Source organism: Cebus imitator, unplaced genomic scaffold (genome assembly GCF_001604975.1).
Source record: "Cebus imitator isolate Cc_AM_T3 unplaced genomic scaffold, Cebus_imitator-1.0 Scaffold94, whole genome shotgun sequence".
In the NCBI taxonomy this organism is placed as follows: Eukaryota; Metazoa; Chordata; class Mammalia; order Primates; family Cebidae; genus Cebus; species Cebus imitator.
In genome coordinates, this window is record NW_016107409.1 from 270044 (window position 1) to 285973 (window position 15930).

Below are 15930 nucleotides of genomic sequence, written 5' to 3' on the forward strand. Positions count from 1 at the left end.
AAAAAAAAAAAAAAAGAAAAAGAAAAAGAAAAACCTTCAACAAACAAGGAAACTCTGATTGCTACTTTCCTGACATCTGTACTTTAAAGAAAACATAACAGCGACGAAGAGAAAACTGTGTCTAATGAATGTAAAATAAAAGATAATTGCTAATATGCATTGGCCATTTACTGTCTACCAGGCACTGTTTAAGTCTTTTATATTGTACACATAATAGGTGCTATATTAATTTCCACTTTTTTTGGATGAAAAATTTGCCTTAAGATCAAAGTGCAAGTCAACTGTAAAGCCAGGATTATAAACTCAGTCAACTATTATCAGAGCCAACGTTTTAAACTATAATACTGTAAAGAATTCTTGATCTGAAGACCCATATCTCTTAACTTAAAAAGCACAAACTGAAGCTTGAAAGCACGATGATCTTTACATGACTATTCTACGATGTAAACATTTCAAACTTTCCCCCCCTTTGTCCTGTACTCTTCATCCTCAAAAACCAGCAGGGTCATCTAATCAGCTGCAATCCAGCTACTACAATCCAGCCAGTAGACCACATAGCCAGGGGGCAGAAGGAAGAGAAAGGACGGAGAGCTGGGAAAATGAAAAAGAGAAAGGGGCAGGATCAAAAAATACATAAAAGAAGGACAGGAGAAACTGGTTGTGGGATATCAGAAACACCTAGTGATAAAAACAGATGGAGTCAAATTTGACCAATGGCAAGAAAAGAAAACTGATCTTTCTATTAGGGTTTACAATATTCTATATTCTATACATAGCTGCATATACTTCTCCACACCACCCCCACATATCTGTGACATTTTAATGCTTAAAAATTAGGTTATACGGCACATATCAATGCACAGACTTAACCATTCTGTAATTTTTAAAGTTAGCCACAAAGTACTGTACAAGCCAAAATGGAACATGATTTTTCATCTACAGACCATACAGTATAGGTTGTTGTACAGTTGATATGAAGTTATTTATCAAGTAGTTTTCTCAACCTTGGCAGCTCTTTCTTATCCCTCTCTTGGTTAAGACAAGTTTCTTCAAAGCATTTAAAGTTCAGAGACACAAGAGAAGCAAGAGAGAGACAGCCAGCCACCTTTTTTGCCAGTTGTTCTTATGACTTGGAAGCAATGGACATTTGTTCTTGAGCCTGTCTGATTTTTGGCACAGAGGAGATAAGCTCTGAGAAACATACACCCATTGTTACATGGAGGTGAAAGTACAGACATCAAAGCACCATTCATTTTATTTTTAGATATCATATCAAGGCTATTCAGGTTTCTCAAGAAGATCCAACAGAAAAAGAAAAAGAGAGATGAGATTATTACTCTCACACTCATGCAATACTACGTCCTAAATAGGTTCCAGTTCATTTTCTTCAGACTTCAGCCATCAGAATATATTCAGACACTCCCCCTCCCCCTGCCCTCAGCACCCTCCTGCCTATTTGCCAGATACTTCCTTGGAAACACTTTGGTAGGACACAAATACAATGCATGCAAGACAAATCAGCATAATTTTCAAGTTACTAGCAGCTTCCAGGAACACTAATTTCAGTAATAACTATATGCCTTCCTTTCCCAAAACATTAGCACTGCTGTCAAAGAGATCTGGGTCATTTTCCTGGCTTTGAAGCTCTTTGTTTCTTCAAAGTCTACAACAGGCAAACCAAGAAGGCAAGAGAGGCACGTACCAGGAAAATTACGTGATTACTGAAGTAATACGTTCCCCTAAGCATAACTTTCCTTTGAAGCTTTAGAGAAAAAAATAAAAATTAGAAACTAGCCTTCACCAGGACCATAGAAGACAAAATCTCCATTCTTTCAGGGTTGTCCCTATCAATAACCATGTTTCCAGGAATGGCCTGTGCACTGGAGAAGCCAGTAAAAACTTTCAGGTTCATGGCCAACTCAGAGCCACAAGGACCAGCAAACATATTGGTACAGAGCATGAACTATGTGGGAAGCAGGAAAAATTTTGGAGTGCTAGAAAAGGCAGTCCTGACTGCAGTGACAGAGCAACCAGGTCTGGCTCCAGGGGAGGAGGTGTATCTGATCCCCGGTCATCAAACTGAGAGCAGGGAACTCCAGCCTTTCCTGGTCCTCTGGTCTCCCCCACAGTGGCGAGGTATCATTATTCAGTCAGCAGAGTGGCCTCTGGCACGTAGCAGGAGTCCTGGAAAAGGACTTGAGAGAGCTGACAGTCTCTGCCACTGGATTTCTATTGTCTGTTGACAGATTATTTGACTTCTCTGAGTCTTGGCTTCCTTATGTGCAAAGTGGTGATAGTAAAGCTTGCCTTAACTGCTTCCCAAGGTCATCAAGAGGGTCAAATACAGTTCCATGAAAGTGTACTGCAAAGTTATAACAGCTAGAAGGTGTAGGCCTAGAAGCTGGGCTTCCTAAAAATTATACAAACTTTGACCAAATGAAAGCAAGTGTAAGTTACAGCTAGAACCCAATTCTCCATACAAATAAACCTCTGCCATACCTATATACAAGCCAGTCAAAGAGACTACAGCAACTGAGAAACCCCTAATGTTGGCCTTAGGCAAGGCAGCTTACGAGTGGCTGAGTTTTCTGGCCAGAGCTCAGAGTTCGACTGGTGAATGACGTGGCAGCTAGTTCCTGTGCTGTCTATCCTGCACCCTTTCCTTTCTCCAGAAAAGCACTCTTTATCCTCAAGTACCCACTTTGTCCTCCTCTCCCACCATGTGTTTATAGTGAAGCCTGCCCTCTCTGGCTACAACTAATTGGGGAAGGGTGGGACAGCATGTGACCACAGAAGGACCAGTCAGAAGGCTGTTTTGAAAGGTTTCAAACTGGAACTAAGAGGAGAGGCCCCACCCAACAGACACCAGGAGATCCGAGGCTTGGGAATCACGTGAAGCCTGTTTTCCACTAAATGGAGGAAGTCGGTTTGAGAAGCGGAAGTTAACACTGAGAGAGGCAGAAGCCCTGAACTCCTGCTACTGCAACACCCTAGGGCCAGATGTCCGATGTTCTCCACCACACCGCTACCCCTGCTCCTTTCTGGAAAGATGTGAACCTGCTAAGAAACTCCCAAGAAAGTTCAAGTCTGCTTTTGTAACACACAACCCAGGTGCATTGACCCCACATTAAAAAATGGCAATTGCTATACTAAAGCAGACTCACAAGCCATTCAAATCAGTATCCTGTTGAAGGAAAGCACACTAAGGGATGTTTGCAGGAGGCTATGGCTGTCCTCAAAGATGCAACCTGCTTTGAATGACTTTTGAAACATTCTAGTTTGCCACTGTGTCCAATATAGTTCTGTAAATGCATCTTTACCACTTTTGCACCTATTTGTATTTTCAATCTTTATCCACTTTCAAAGATAACCCATTCAAAATATGTACTGTTTACTGTGTGAAGTGATATGTAATCACCTCTTCAATGTAAAATACAAAGTGTAAAATACAAATTCTCTTTGTCAATTTGGCTGTGTGAGTTTCTGTCCCCATCAAAATCAAGAGAAAAAAAAACAGCCCCCACCTCTTTATTAAATCAACTGAACTGTCTTTATCCAATTCTATGTAGAGCTGCACCATATAAACTTTTATGTAACCCCAAAATGTTATGTTACATTAAATAAGTAAAACAGTGAAAAAAAGGCAAAAATAGAAAAATAAGAAAAATTTAAGAACACTGGAATTCATTTTGTAATATAAACGAAGACTGGAAAGAAATATCTCCAAAATCGTTATTTTGGGTGACAGGATGATGGACAAATTATTTTATTCTTTATTTTTTTTCCTGTATTACTAGAATTTCTATACTGGGTAAGTACTATTATTCTAATTATTTAAAGTTATTAACAACAACAACAAAAAAGACTGGGAGAAAAAACGTGTAAATGAAGAGTTAACTGGTCAAAAGCAGGTTAAAAGGGCAGCAACAACAAAAAAACTTTAAAAAACAATCAGGCAATTGTAGCCGATCACGATCACGCAGGAGAGCCTTACCACATGTTGAGACCTAGGCCCTCGGCGGAGTCAGCGTTGGTTGGGGAGATTTAGCCAGACTTCAGCTTAGTTGTTTCAGGGACAGATAATGAAACAGGGACCAGAACATCCCTTACATCCCCTTGCCACTGGGTGGCCCATGCTGCTTTAGCAAACGGTCATCCTTAGGAAAGGAAGTCATAAAGGTACCTCTGAACCAAACCCTGGAAATCCTAAGTGACATACTCTACTTTTTGAGGTCATGCTCTGAAGCTGACGGCTGAGGTGCCCACACTGAGAAGTGAATGGCCACTCATGGAGAACACACTTCAATTCTTTCCAGCTCCTGCCATGTATTAGGTGTTCAATACATATTTATATAAAAATGCAACTTAAATGAATAATCACAATGAAATGTGTAGGTGGTCAAAGAGGTACCTCTCACCTGGGCAGTAACAACAGGAGAGGCCCACGGGAAGGCTTCCTGGTAGAGGTGATAACCTGAGCTGGGTTTAAAGGATAAGTAGGAATTTGCGAGGTAAATAAAGTGAAGAGCAGGCAGGATTCCAGGCAGACACAAAGTCAAGACAGAGAAGTTGGGCTGGAGCAAATGGCTTAGCTTTGTGGAAAATAAAGTTGAACAGAGCCTTGAGGAAAGAGGAGAATTTGGATAGAAGTAGAAGGGGAGGAAAAAGCAAAGACATTGCAGGAAGAAATGGAATGTGAGAGTTTTATTTGTTCAGTAAATATTTATTGAAATATCTACTCTGTCCCTGGGCCAGGACTAAAACCTCGAGGTGTAAGAAGGCTTATGAGTAACTCGAACCACAGATAACCCCACGAGACTGGTACTCTCCCCACTGTAGAGATGATGAAAGTGAGGCTTTATAGTGAGGAGGCAAACTGTCCAAGGACACAGAGCTAATAAATGGCATAAATCTGGTTTTTAAGTGTGTGTTATTATAGCCAGGCTTCAGAGCACACTGACTGAGTTGTTTGCTCTTCAGCATCACAGTTAAAGCTCAGAGGATGTGGGAGAATCCATGCAGTTCCTATTCTGTTACTCAAATAAAAAATCATGAACACTGCTTGCTTTCCTTTTATGAATTTTTTTTTTGTGTGACCTGGAGGACAAATATGTGGGAGTCATGAGTTTTTACTTATAAATATCCAAGTATTTTGGAACAATTACTAAGGGGACAAGATCAGGCTCTAGAAACAGCCTGGTTACACCAGCTGGCAACTGATACAGTCTATCCACTTCAGAAGGTGCTCAGATAGACAGCAAGGGAAGCGGATCCAGTGGCCATGTGAGAAAGGTCAGTCAGGTGCCACCAAAAAACATTTCGCAAAATCAAAGCCAGACTGAGGATTCGTGTGGAAAATGTTAAACATGCTCTATGCTGGAAAACTTTGAGACTCTTACGTTGCTAACTGCCTGCAGGAGACTATTTGGCAAATGACACAACTTCCAAAAAGCTGAGCTTAATTATTCTGAGGTTGTCTAAAATCAGCACTTGAATTAGCCAGGTTCTCTATCATTTGCCAAGTGAAGTTCATCTCTTCTGGAAATAAGGAAGCTTTCGGCCCTCAGGTGTATTTCTAATCACAAACATATACATACATACTGTTCTGACAAAGAACAAAAATCCTGCTTAAGTTTTTCTTCGGAGATTAACCGTGTGCCATTAGGTAAAGAAGGGAAAACAGTGTTTCTTAGGGTCACTGAAAAGTCAATTAAACCTATATTAGTTCTTCCTTTGTCATACACTTTAAACTTTTACTTGTTTTTCTTCCACAAAACAAGAGGCATTTCTTTTGGGCTTATAAAAAGCTATAATTATGCCAGTTGGTGGACCAAAAAAAAAAAAAAAGCTTCAAGATTATAATCAGAAAAAACATTAATATAAATTCTCTCCATCATTAAATAAGAAAATTAGTTTTCCCTTTTAAATTTAATTTCTTTTTAAAAACGTTTAATTAGAACATAGTTCTAATGCATGAATTTATACAATCCTTCCACATCTATTTTTGCATTCCACTTGGAGAGACAGCTCTGGTATAATCATTTGTGATAAGAATGATGCCTCATATAAAACGCTATTATTGTATTTGAAATGTCTAAGGTAGGCAGGGATTCTTACCTCCCAAAAAGCAAGCCATCTTTTAACTCCAAGAAACTACTTTCTGTGGGGAAATAAATAAGTGCAATCTTTCCTAAAATACTTTTTAACATGTATACTCATGAAATAAAGGGGGATAACTTTATTGCAAAACTTGTCTTAAACTGAAAATCTAAGTTGAAGTCCAGTTTCCCCTCAGGACTTTATAATCAGGGAACTGATTAAGGAACATTTTAATCAGCCTAAGTGAACCCAAATGAGTTTTGCTTTTTGTTTTAATGGGCCTGAAATGATTTCTGTTCTTTTTTTTTTTTTTTCATACACAATGTTAGGGTTTCCCAATTAACATTTCCTTGGAGATGAACCCAATTAATTGTTCAGCCCCCAAAAGCAATAAATGCAGTCTTCTATCCTATAGGCAGTGAATCAGGTGACTTCTCACACCTGGGTGCATCCCAACTTAGTAATATTAACAAGAAAAACGGACTTCAGAAAAATGTTAAAAATATGACTCAAACATTTACTTTTAGGATAGAAAAAGAGGGACGGAAACTTTTACTATTTTCCAAAAAGTAAAAATGTTAACGGCATCTTATAGAAATTAAAACTGCAAAGAGGCTAGTATTCCCAGGCCATTTTACAGAAACATTTAAAACCATTCCAAACTAAAAGAAATGCTTGCCTTGTTGAAACGGGAAATGGTTCTGTCTTCACCCGTCTATGAAAACCAATGTCCCAAGTCTGAATATCTCACAAGTATCTCTTCCAAGTTCCAGATTTGTTTATCTGAGATAGTCAGCTTCTCTAAACAAACTGAAAACTAGAGGCAAAGATACCGAAATCGAACGTTTAAATATATCCTTCAAGATATAACACAGTGCTGTGGCAGGCAGCTCGATGAACAGCATGAATTAAATGTTGGAAAAAAAGTATCATTGCAAGGTTAGGCAGCTTTACCCTGTCTCATGGATAAACCCCTTCAAAGTTCTGTTTGCCTGTGGGTTCATGTGCTCACTTTTGAGTATACTGAGTAAGTTCTTCAGAGCCCAAAAGTTTTCTAAATCTGAATACAGAGCGCCTCCACCAAATACTTCTGAAAAATGTTTAATAATCTTTGTTTTCTTTAGTAAGGGCCCAACTTTACTGGAGTATGGTGGTCCCTCAGCCGAGGGACCTGAATGGTTTCCTACTCCTGAATGTATAACTAAGCAGGCTGATTTCTCATTTTCTGTAAAAGCCAACAGCTACAGCTGGGAAGATGAGCCTCATACTCTGCACTTACATGTACTTTCTTGACCACATAAATTCTGGCCCAGCACAAAGTGAGCCACACATGAGGCTGCCCATTCCTATATCCCAATCCAGTTCCCAAAGGCTGGTCTTTGGGACCACTGCAGTGGTTCCTGGTGTGGGGGCAGAGGTTTCTGGACCAGCAGCATCAGCATCTCCAGGGAATGCACATTCTTTGGCCCCAGCCCAGGACCTACTGAACCAGAACCTCTGGGGACCGGGCCCAGCTCCCCAGGTGACTGATGCCCTCAAGCTTGAGAACTGTTGCACTGCAGTCGCTATCAAACCGTGTTGTACCCTCAGAGCCTGCAGGTGGCACTAAAGGCAAGAAGGAAAAATTGCAGGAGCCGGTAGCTCGTTTTTAACTGTTAAAGTTCCTGCCAGCCTGACCACACAGCTCTTTCTAGCAGTTCCCGACAGCTGCGCAGCCTCCCCCAATGCCTTAAAAGGTCACAGTAGATCTCAGCTTTGAACAGAAACTCGACTGAAACTCTTCTCACAACCCAGCAGTAGATATACTAAAACCTACAATTTTCAGGGATACAATCAATATTTAATTCTTTTGCGGGTTTTGTGTTTAATACAATAAGGACACAAACACAGTTTTAAAATGACGATCTCAATACTGATTAAACTGAACAACAAAATAATAAGCTCAAATTATCATCAGCTATTGTGTGTATCTGAATAATAATAATACACTTGATTCTGAAAGAATGATTAAATTCCCTGAAAATCTAATTGTCTTGATGTGACAAAGTGAGAAGAAAGGATGATTTTTCTAATGAAAGCATGTATACAGGTAGCCCTTTGCAAGAGTCTGTCAAAACCCCGAATTTCACATTAGCTGTTTTATCACCCCAAACATCTTTATTGAGGATGTGTAGCAACGGGAACTCTCATACACTGCTTATGGGCATATAAATCAGTACAACCACTTTGGAAAACCATTTAACAGCGTCAACTACAGCTAAACACACAAGGACTTACAACCAGCCATTCCATTCCAGGGTATACACCCGAGAGAAATGAGTGCCTATGTCCACCAAAAGCCGCCTAAAGGAATGTTCTCAGAAGTGTAACTTGTAATAGTTGCAAACTGGAAACAACCCAAATGCCCATCCACAGTAGAAGAGATAAATAGTATGGCTACTCATACCATTAAACAGAAGCAGCAATGAAAAAAACAACCAAACTGCTACAACATGAATGATTTTCACAAACCATAGATGAATCTTTCAGAGTGAAGGAAGCCAGACACAAAGGGGTACACTCTTATCCAAACAGGCAAAACTTCTCTCTGCTGACAGAGGTCAGCATAGCGGTTCCTGGGGCTATCTAGAACAGGCATGAGGAGCTATTGGAAAGGGTATACATCTTGAACTGGGGGATGGTTACTGGGGAAGTGTATATGTATGCAAAGTTCAGTGAGTTGCATACTTAAAATTCGTACACTTTATGTATTTTTTTTTTAGAGGCAAAAAATAGTCTTGACAGTCTGTCATGTAAGAGTTTTCAATGATCACCAATAAAACTCTAAATTCCTGGGAAAGTATGTTGGTATCAGAGTATATTTACTGCAACAAACACTCTGCATTTGCTGAGCTAAACTGAAAATTTAATATAGTGAACATGAGATTTTCCTTTTTTCCAATGTTATACATATATGAAAAAACCAAACCTTTCTGGCTTGCACTCCCTAGGCCAAATTCCTTTTACTCTGTCACTTAATGGGTCCTTCTTTGTGTGGCACTGGCTGTCCACTGTCCCAAGCCTCACATACCCTGGATGGCCTGTCATCATCCACACAGGGGGCTGAAAGGCCCGGCTCCTACACTCCTGTGGTCATTATCCTCCTGAATCGCTTTGAACCACCCTTGGCCTAACCACGACTCCCATCCCCCTTCCCTCCTGCCTCGCCACCGCGGGCCTGTCCCTTTGCTTTCCTGTAAAAACTGCGCACCGTCTGAGGCCACTCCGAGCCTACTGGATCCCTGGTTCCAGCCCTGTAGGATCTCAGAAGCAGGGCCAGCTGTGAGGTGGGGGACACCAAGTTACCCCCAAGGGCAGAAACCTCCGGGGCCCGCAGAGCGCCAGTGACGCGGAACCCATGTGGCTCCCGGCAGGCTGGGTCAGCTTCCGCCCGCCCACCCGAGCCACCGGCGATCAGAGCCCGGGAAACACGATCCTTTTCAGCGCTTCCGGGTTTGAAAACCGCGGCTGGCTATGACGTGTGACCAAGATGCGGGGCCAGTTACCCAGAGAGAATCCCATCCCGCACCGGGCCAGGGAGTGGGAGCAGCCGGGTGCAGGGCGGCGCGCCCGGGGTCGCAGGCCGCTCCGCCAGCTCTGTGACAAGCCCAGCCGCCCGGGCGCGCGTGTTTACCTGGAACCAGAAACACGTGCTGCCGGGTGCCAACCCCGTCCCCGCAGTCCACGCCGGCGGCCATGCCGCCCGCCTCTTCCGGGGCGCCGCTGGCCTCAGCCTCCCAGCCCCGCCGAAAATGGCGGGAGAAGGGTCTGTTCCGGGTGGCACGGCGCGCAGAGGGACCGGCAGCGCCCGGGAGGAGGCCCGCGGGCCGAGTTTCGTTTCGTTTCCGGGACCAGCCTGCTGTTGGTATTACGTTTTTAAATTTAGCGCCAGGAGGGGCGCTCTGAGTGCCGGCGCTGGGCCGCAGGCAGCGGGAAGGGGTCGCGGCCTCTCCCTCGCAGCTCTGCCAGTGGTAGGTGCTCACCGCGAGCCGCAGGGCGCCGAATGACGCGGCGCGGGGCGGGGTCGCCGCGGCCCTGCGCTCTGTCACTGCACCCAGAGGCCCTCCGTGGTCGAGCGAGTGAGCTAGGATCGGGTCTACGGGGTGTGGGTCCGGAGGACGGAGCTAGTCCGAGTTAAGGACATTAGCAGTCACATCGGAATCCGAATGCAACTTAGGCATAATCCCCTAATTCTTTGGGAATGTATCTTGGTCGTCGGTTTCATTCTGTGTTATTAATGGCAGAATATGTGTGCATTCTGAGATATAAGGGATGTCCTCATCACTAAAAAAAAAGGTGCACAGTTTGGGGCTCAGAATATGAATTTGTTATTTTGAAGAACTTTGTAATGAGTTAAAAATTTAGACATTTAAAAGGTGATATTTATAAAGAGCCATGAAATTTGGAGATTTAAACCTTTAAAAATAACATTTTAATTGAAAAAGTGATGTTTGTTTGGTACGTAGTTTTTTTTTTTTTTTTAAAGAAAGAAAGAAAAGAGAGAGAGAAAGAGGGAGCGAGGATGGGAGGATGGGAGTCGTGCTCTATTGCCCAGGCTGGAATGCAGTGATGTGATCATAGCCCAGTGCAGCCTCAAACTCCTCACCTCAAGCCACCCTTCCACCTCAGGCTACCCTACCAAGTATCTGAGACTACAGGCATGCACCTCTGTGCCAGGCTAATCTAAAATCAAAATTTCATTTTCTTTTTTTTTTTGAAAACTGTATTCTAAAGTGACTATCTTGTTTTGTATTTCCACCAGAAACATATGAGTTTTGCTTCAGTTGTCCCACATGTTCACCAGCATGTTGTATTATCAGTTGTTTTAGCAATTCTAAAAGGTGTATAGTAGTATCTTAATTTGATTTTATTTTGCACTTCCCTAATGAGCTATGATGCCGAGTTTCTTTTTTTGCACTAATCACATTTCAGAGGCTCAAAGGCCACATGTAGTTAGTGGCTATCTTATTGGATGGCACAGATTATCAAACATTTCCTTTATTGAAGAAACTTCTGCTAGACAATAGGATGCCTTAGCTAAAGTCATGAGTTCTTTCACATCAGAATTCATGGCTAATCTTCAGTAGGAATTGAGCAATTTTGTAAGACTATAACATTTAGTCTGAAAGCATTCAAAGTCCAATTTTCTCATTCCATTTTACAGTTAACAAATTTCTCTAGTTTTAATTTAAAAATTACCTGACCATATTTGCTATCTCCCCAACTAAGCTGGAAGCCTTTTAAGAATGGGGCCATTTTTTATCCAATTTGCCAGTCTGTATCTTTTGATTGGGGCATTTAGTCCATTTACATTGAGGGTTAATATTGATGTGTGTGAATTTGATACTCCCATTTAAAGCTAGCTGGCTGTTTTGCCCATTAGTTTATGCAGATTCTTCATTATGTTGATGCTCTTTACTTTTTAGTATATTTTTAGAGTGGCTGATACTGGTTGTTCCTTTCTATGTGTAGTGCTTCTTTCAGGAGCTCTTGTAAAGCAGGCCTGGTGGTGATGAAATCTCTGAGTACTTGCTTGTTCACAAAGAATTTTATTTTTCTTTCACTTATGAAGCTTAGTTTGGCTGGATAGGAGATTCTGGGTTGAAAGTTCTTTTCTTTAAGGATATTGAGTATTGGCCCCCCCGCTTTCTTCTGGCTTGTAGGGTTTCTGCTGAGAGATCTGCTGTGAGTCTGATGGGCTTCCCTTTGTGGGTAACCTGACCTTTCTCTCTGGCTGCCCTTAGCATTTTCTTCTTCATTTCAACCCTGGTGAATCTGACGATTATGTGCCTTGGGGTTGCTCTTCTTGAGGGCTGCTCTGTATTTCCTGGACTTGAATATTGGCCTGCGCTGCTAAGTTGGAGAAGTTTTCCTGGATAATATCCCGAAGAATATTTTCCAGCTTGGATTCATTCTCTTTGTCACATTCAGGTACACCTATCAAATGTAGATTAGGTCTTTTCACATAGTCCCATATTTCTTGGAGACTTTGTTCATTCCTTTTTAGCCTTTTTTCTCTAATCTTGCTTTCTCGTTTTATTTCATTGAGTTGGTCTNCACTTATGAAGCTTAGTTTGGCTGGATATGAAATTCTGGGTTGAAAGTTCTTCTCTTTAAGGATGTTAAATATTGGCCCCCACTCTCTCCTGGCTTGTAAGGTTTCTGCTGAGAGATCTGCTGTGAGTCTGATAGGCTTCCCTTTATGGATAACCTGACCTTTCTCTCTGGCTGCCCTTAGCATTTTCTCCTTCATTTCAACTCTGGTGAATCTGACAATTATGTGCCTTGGGGTTGCTCTTCTTGAGGAATATCTTTGTGGTGTTCTCTGTATTGCCTGGAGTTGAATGTTCTGCCTTGCTAGGTTGGGAAAGTTTTCCTGAATAATATCCTGAATAATATTTTCCAGCTTGGATTCCTTCTCTTCGTCACATTCAGATACACCTATCAAATGTAGATTAGGTCTTTTCACATAGTCCCATATTTCTTGGAGACTTTGTTCATTCCTTTTTAGCCTTTTTTCTCTAATCTTGCTTTCTCGTTTTATTTCATTGAGTTGGTCTTGACCTCTGATATCCTTTCTTCTGCTTGGTCAATTCGACTGTTAAAACTTGTGCATGCTTCGGGAAGTTCTTGTGTTTTTCAGCTCCATCAATTCATTGATGTTCCTCTCTAAGTTTTCTATTCTCGTTGGCATTTTGTCAAATCTTTTTTCAAGGTTCTTAGTGTCTTTGCATTGGGTTAGAACATGTTCTTTTAGCTCACAGAAGTTTCTTATTAGCCACCTTCTGAAGCCTGATTCAGTCAATTTATCACACTCATTCTCCATCAAGCCTTGTTCCCTTGCTGATGAGGAGTTGTGATCCCTTGTAAGAGGAGAGGCATTCTGGTTTTGGTGTTTTTGGCCTTTTTGCACTGGTTTCTTCCCATCTTTGTGGATTTATCCACCTATCATCTTTGTAGTTGCTGACTTTCAGATTGGGTCTCTGAGTGGACGTCCAGTTTGTTAATAATAAAGTTATTTCTGTTTCTTAGTTTTCCTTCTAACAGGCTGGCCCCTCTGCTATAGGACTGCTGAGGTCCACTCCAGGCCCTGCTTGCCTGGGGATTACCTGCAGCAGCTGCAGAACAGTAAGGGTTGCTACCACTTTCTTCTTCTGCTATCTTTGTCCCAGAAGGATATCTGCCAAATGTCAGTCTCAGCTCTCCTTTATGAGGTGACTCTTTGGGTATACAGGGGTCAGGGAGCTCCTTGAGGAGACAGTCTGTCCTTTATAGGAGCTCAAGTGCTGAGCTGTGGGCTCCGTTGTTCACTCAGAGCTGCTGTGTGATTTCCTGTGCGGTGACCCACTGCACCAGCTGAAACAGTGGCGCTCAGATTCGTGGTGCTTTCCTGCCTGGGAATCTCCTGGCCTGGCTCGCCGTCTCAGTCCCCCTTTCTAATCAGCTGAATGGGCGACTCTGCCCTCCCAGAGCTCCACTCGCCAGCTAAAAGGGCACCCAGTCCCGTGTACTTTGTGTTGAGAACTGCCGCACGGGGGCACCGGCAAGACAGCCGCGCCGGCCAAAAGAGTCACACTGGTGACCCATGGGGCTCCTCCACCTGAGAATCTCCTGGTCCATGGGCAATACAAATCCTTCTGGAAGTGCGGTGTCCACTCACTCTCTGTGCTTTCACTGGAAGCTGCAATCCTGAGCTACTCTTAATCAGCCATCTTGGATCTCTCTCCTGGTACGTAGTTTTTAAGAAGAAAGTACATACTCCTTTCATACTTGCGAGAAAAGCATGGGCCACGCACAGTGGCTCACGCCTGTAATTCCAGCACTTTGGGAGGCCAAGGCAGGCAGATCACTTGAGGTCAAGAGTTTGAGACCAGCCTGGCCAACATGGTGAAATGTGGTCTCTACTGAAAATACAAAAATTAGCTGAGTATGGTGGTGCACATCTGTAATCCCAGCTACTCCCGAGGCTGAGGCACAAGAATCACTGGAACCCAGGACATGGAGGTTGCAGTGAACTGAGATCCCACCACTGTACTCCAGCCTGTGCTACAAAGCTAGACTCTGTCAAAAAAAAAAAAAAGAAAAGAAAAAAAAATTCCACAAAAGCCTAAACAATTATATATATATTTTTAAAGAAAAGCATGATGTCTCTCTTTTATCCCAGATCCCCAATCTCCCTCCCCAGGGGAAACTGTTAACATTTCTCGTCTATTCTTAAAGAATTTTTCCATGCAAAAACAAATTATGTCTTATTTTTGCACAATTGAAAGAATAATATACATAACTCAGGAACTTTGCTTTTCATGTTTAATCTTGAAAATAATTAAATTTAGCAGCACTAAATTTATCTCAGCCCTCTGAAAACGTTTTTAACTTCAAACCTGTTTCCCATGGTGGGTGAGACAAATACAGCTGCAGTTGATTGCAGGACACAGCTGGTGGAAAGGAGGCCTTTCTGGCTGAAGAGAGGCGCTCCTTGCCAATTTTGGGGTGAGGAGCAGCAGATTGGTAGTGTACTGATCTTCCCTCTCCCCTAAAACTGTAGAAGATGCTGTGGTGTATAATGCAAGTCTCTGAGCACACCATCAGCTTACAGCTACAGAAGCACCCCGTTGTCCCTGGAGGATGGGATCCAAAACCTCCAGTGGATGCCTAAAACTGGAGATAGTACCAAACCCTCTATCTACTGCTCTTTCCTTTGCATGTCTATGACAAAGTTTAATTTGTAAATTAGGCCTAGTAAGAGATTAACAACAATAACTAATAATAAAATAGAACAATTCTAACAATATGCCAGCATCAGTATCTTCCAGCTACCAAGTGACTCATGAGGAGAAGAGCTTCTGCAGTGTGGATCTGCTGGACGAAGGGTGGATTCAAGTCCTTTGCAGGATGAAGCTGGATGGTGCAAGATTTCTTCACACCACTCTGAACGCTGCACAATTTAAAACTTAAGAATTGTTTGTTTCTGGAATTTTCCATGTAATATTTTTGGACCAAGGTCAACTGGGGGTAACTGAAACCTTAGAAAGTGAAACTTGAAATGGGGGAGCTACTGTACATGAGAAATGTTACCCAAGATTCCCTTGCTCAGATACTCATACCTGTTTTTATTTTTCTCTGATCCTTTCCAGCCCTTGGCTGTATGAATGTGTATTTTTGTGGTTGTCACAGTTTAGACTATTTCGTCTGCTTTTCTCACTTAACAGTGTCATAAGCTTGTATCCCTTCATATCAAGAGCTATCATTGTTAATGGAGGCATGATATTTAACATTGCTGGTATAGGATTAGTTATCTATTTCCTAGTATGCAGTAAGTAGGTTATTTCAAACTGTTATTATAAATAATGCTACAATGTATATCGTATATGGATTATGTGTACAGCAATGTGACACAGTGATTGATGTGCATATACACACAGATGCTTTGTATCTAATGAAAAAATTTAGATGCAGGAAATTATTTTTATCAGAATACCATGTAGGTTAATTTAAAAGGCACAAAGAACAACACTATGTACTTTACAAGGATGCATACATATTTAAGGCCATGTCAAGCACATTAAAAAACATGGGTGTCTTTTTTTTTTTTTTTTTGAGATGGAGTTTTGCTCTTGTTACCCGGGCTGGAGTGCAATGGCGCGATCTCGGCTCACCGCAACCTCCGCCTCCTGGGTTCAGGCAATTCTCCTGCCTCAGCCTCCCGAGTAGCTGGGACTACAGGCACGCGCCACCATGCCCAGCTAATTTTTTGTATTTTTAGTAGAGACGGGGTTTCACCAAAACATGGGT

The 15930-nt window shown here is 42.1% G+C and overlaps 2 protein-coding genes across 5 annotated transcripts in view; one reads left to right on the top strand and one right to left on the bottom strand.

The window, feature by feature from the left end:
- Positions 1-9903, bottom strand: part of RNASEH2B (ribonuclease H2 subunit B) — a 63000-nt gene extending 53097 nt beyond the window's left edge. For all 4 annotated transcript variants that reach the window (XM_017535874.2, XM_017535871.2, XM_017535876.2 and 1 more), the window contains exon 1: positions 9773-9903. In XM_017535874.2, coding sequence (XP_017391363.1) covers positions 9773-9836 — 64 coding nt within the window. In that variant the 5' untranslated portion in view covers positions 9837-9903. The remainder of the gene's footprint in view (positions 1-9772) is intronic.
- Positions 1869-15613, top strand: LOC108309501. The gene is made up of 3 exons (XM_037741140.1): positions 1869-2149; positions 9629-10109; positions 14952-15613. The coding sequence occupies exons 1-3, from the start codon at positions 1869-1871 to the stop codon at positions 14967-14969; spliced, it is 780 nt and encodes a 259-aa protein (XP_037597068.1). The 3' UTR covers positions 14970-15613.
- The last annotated feature ends 317 nt before the right edge of the window (positions 15614-15930 follow it).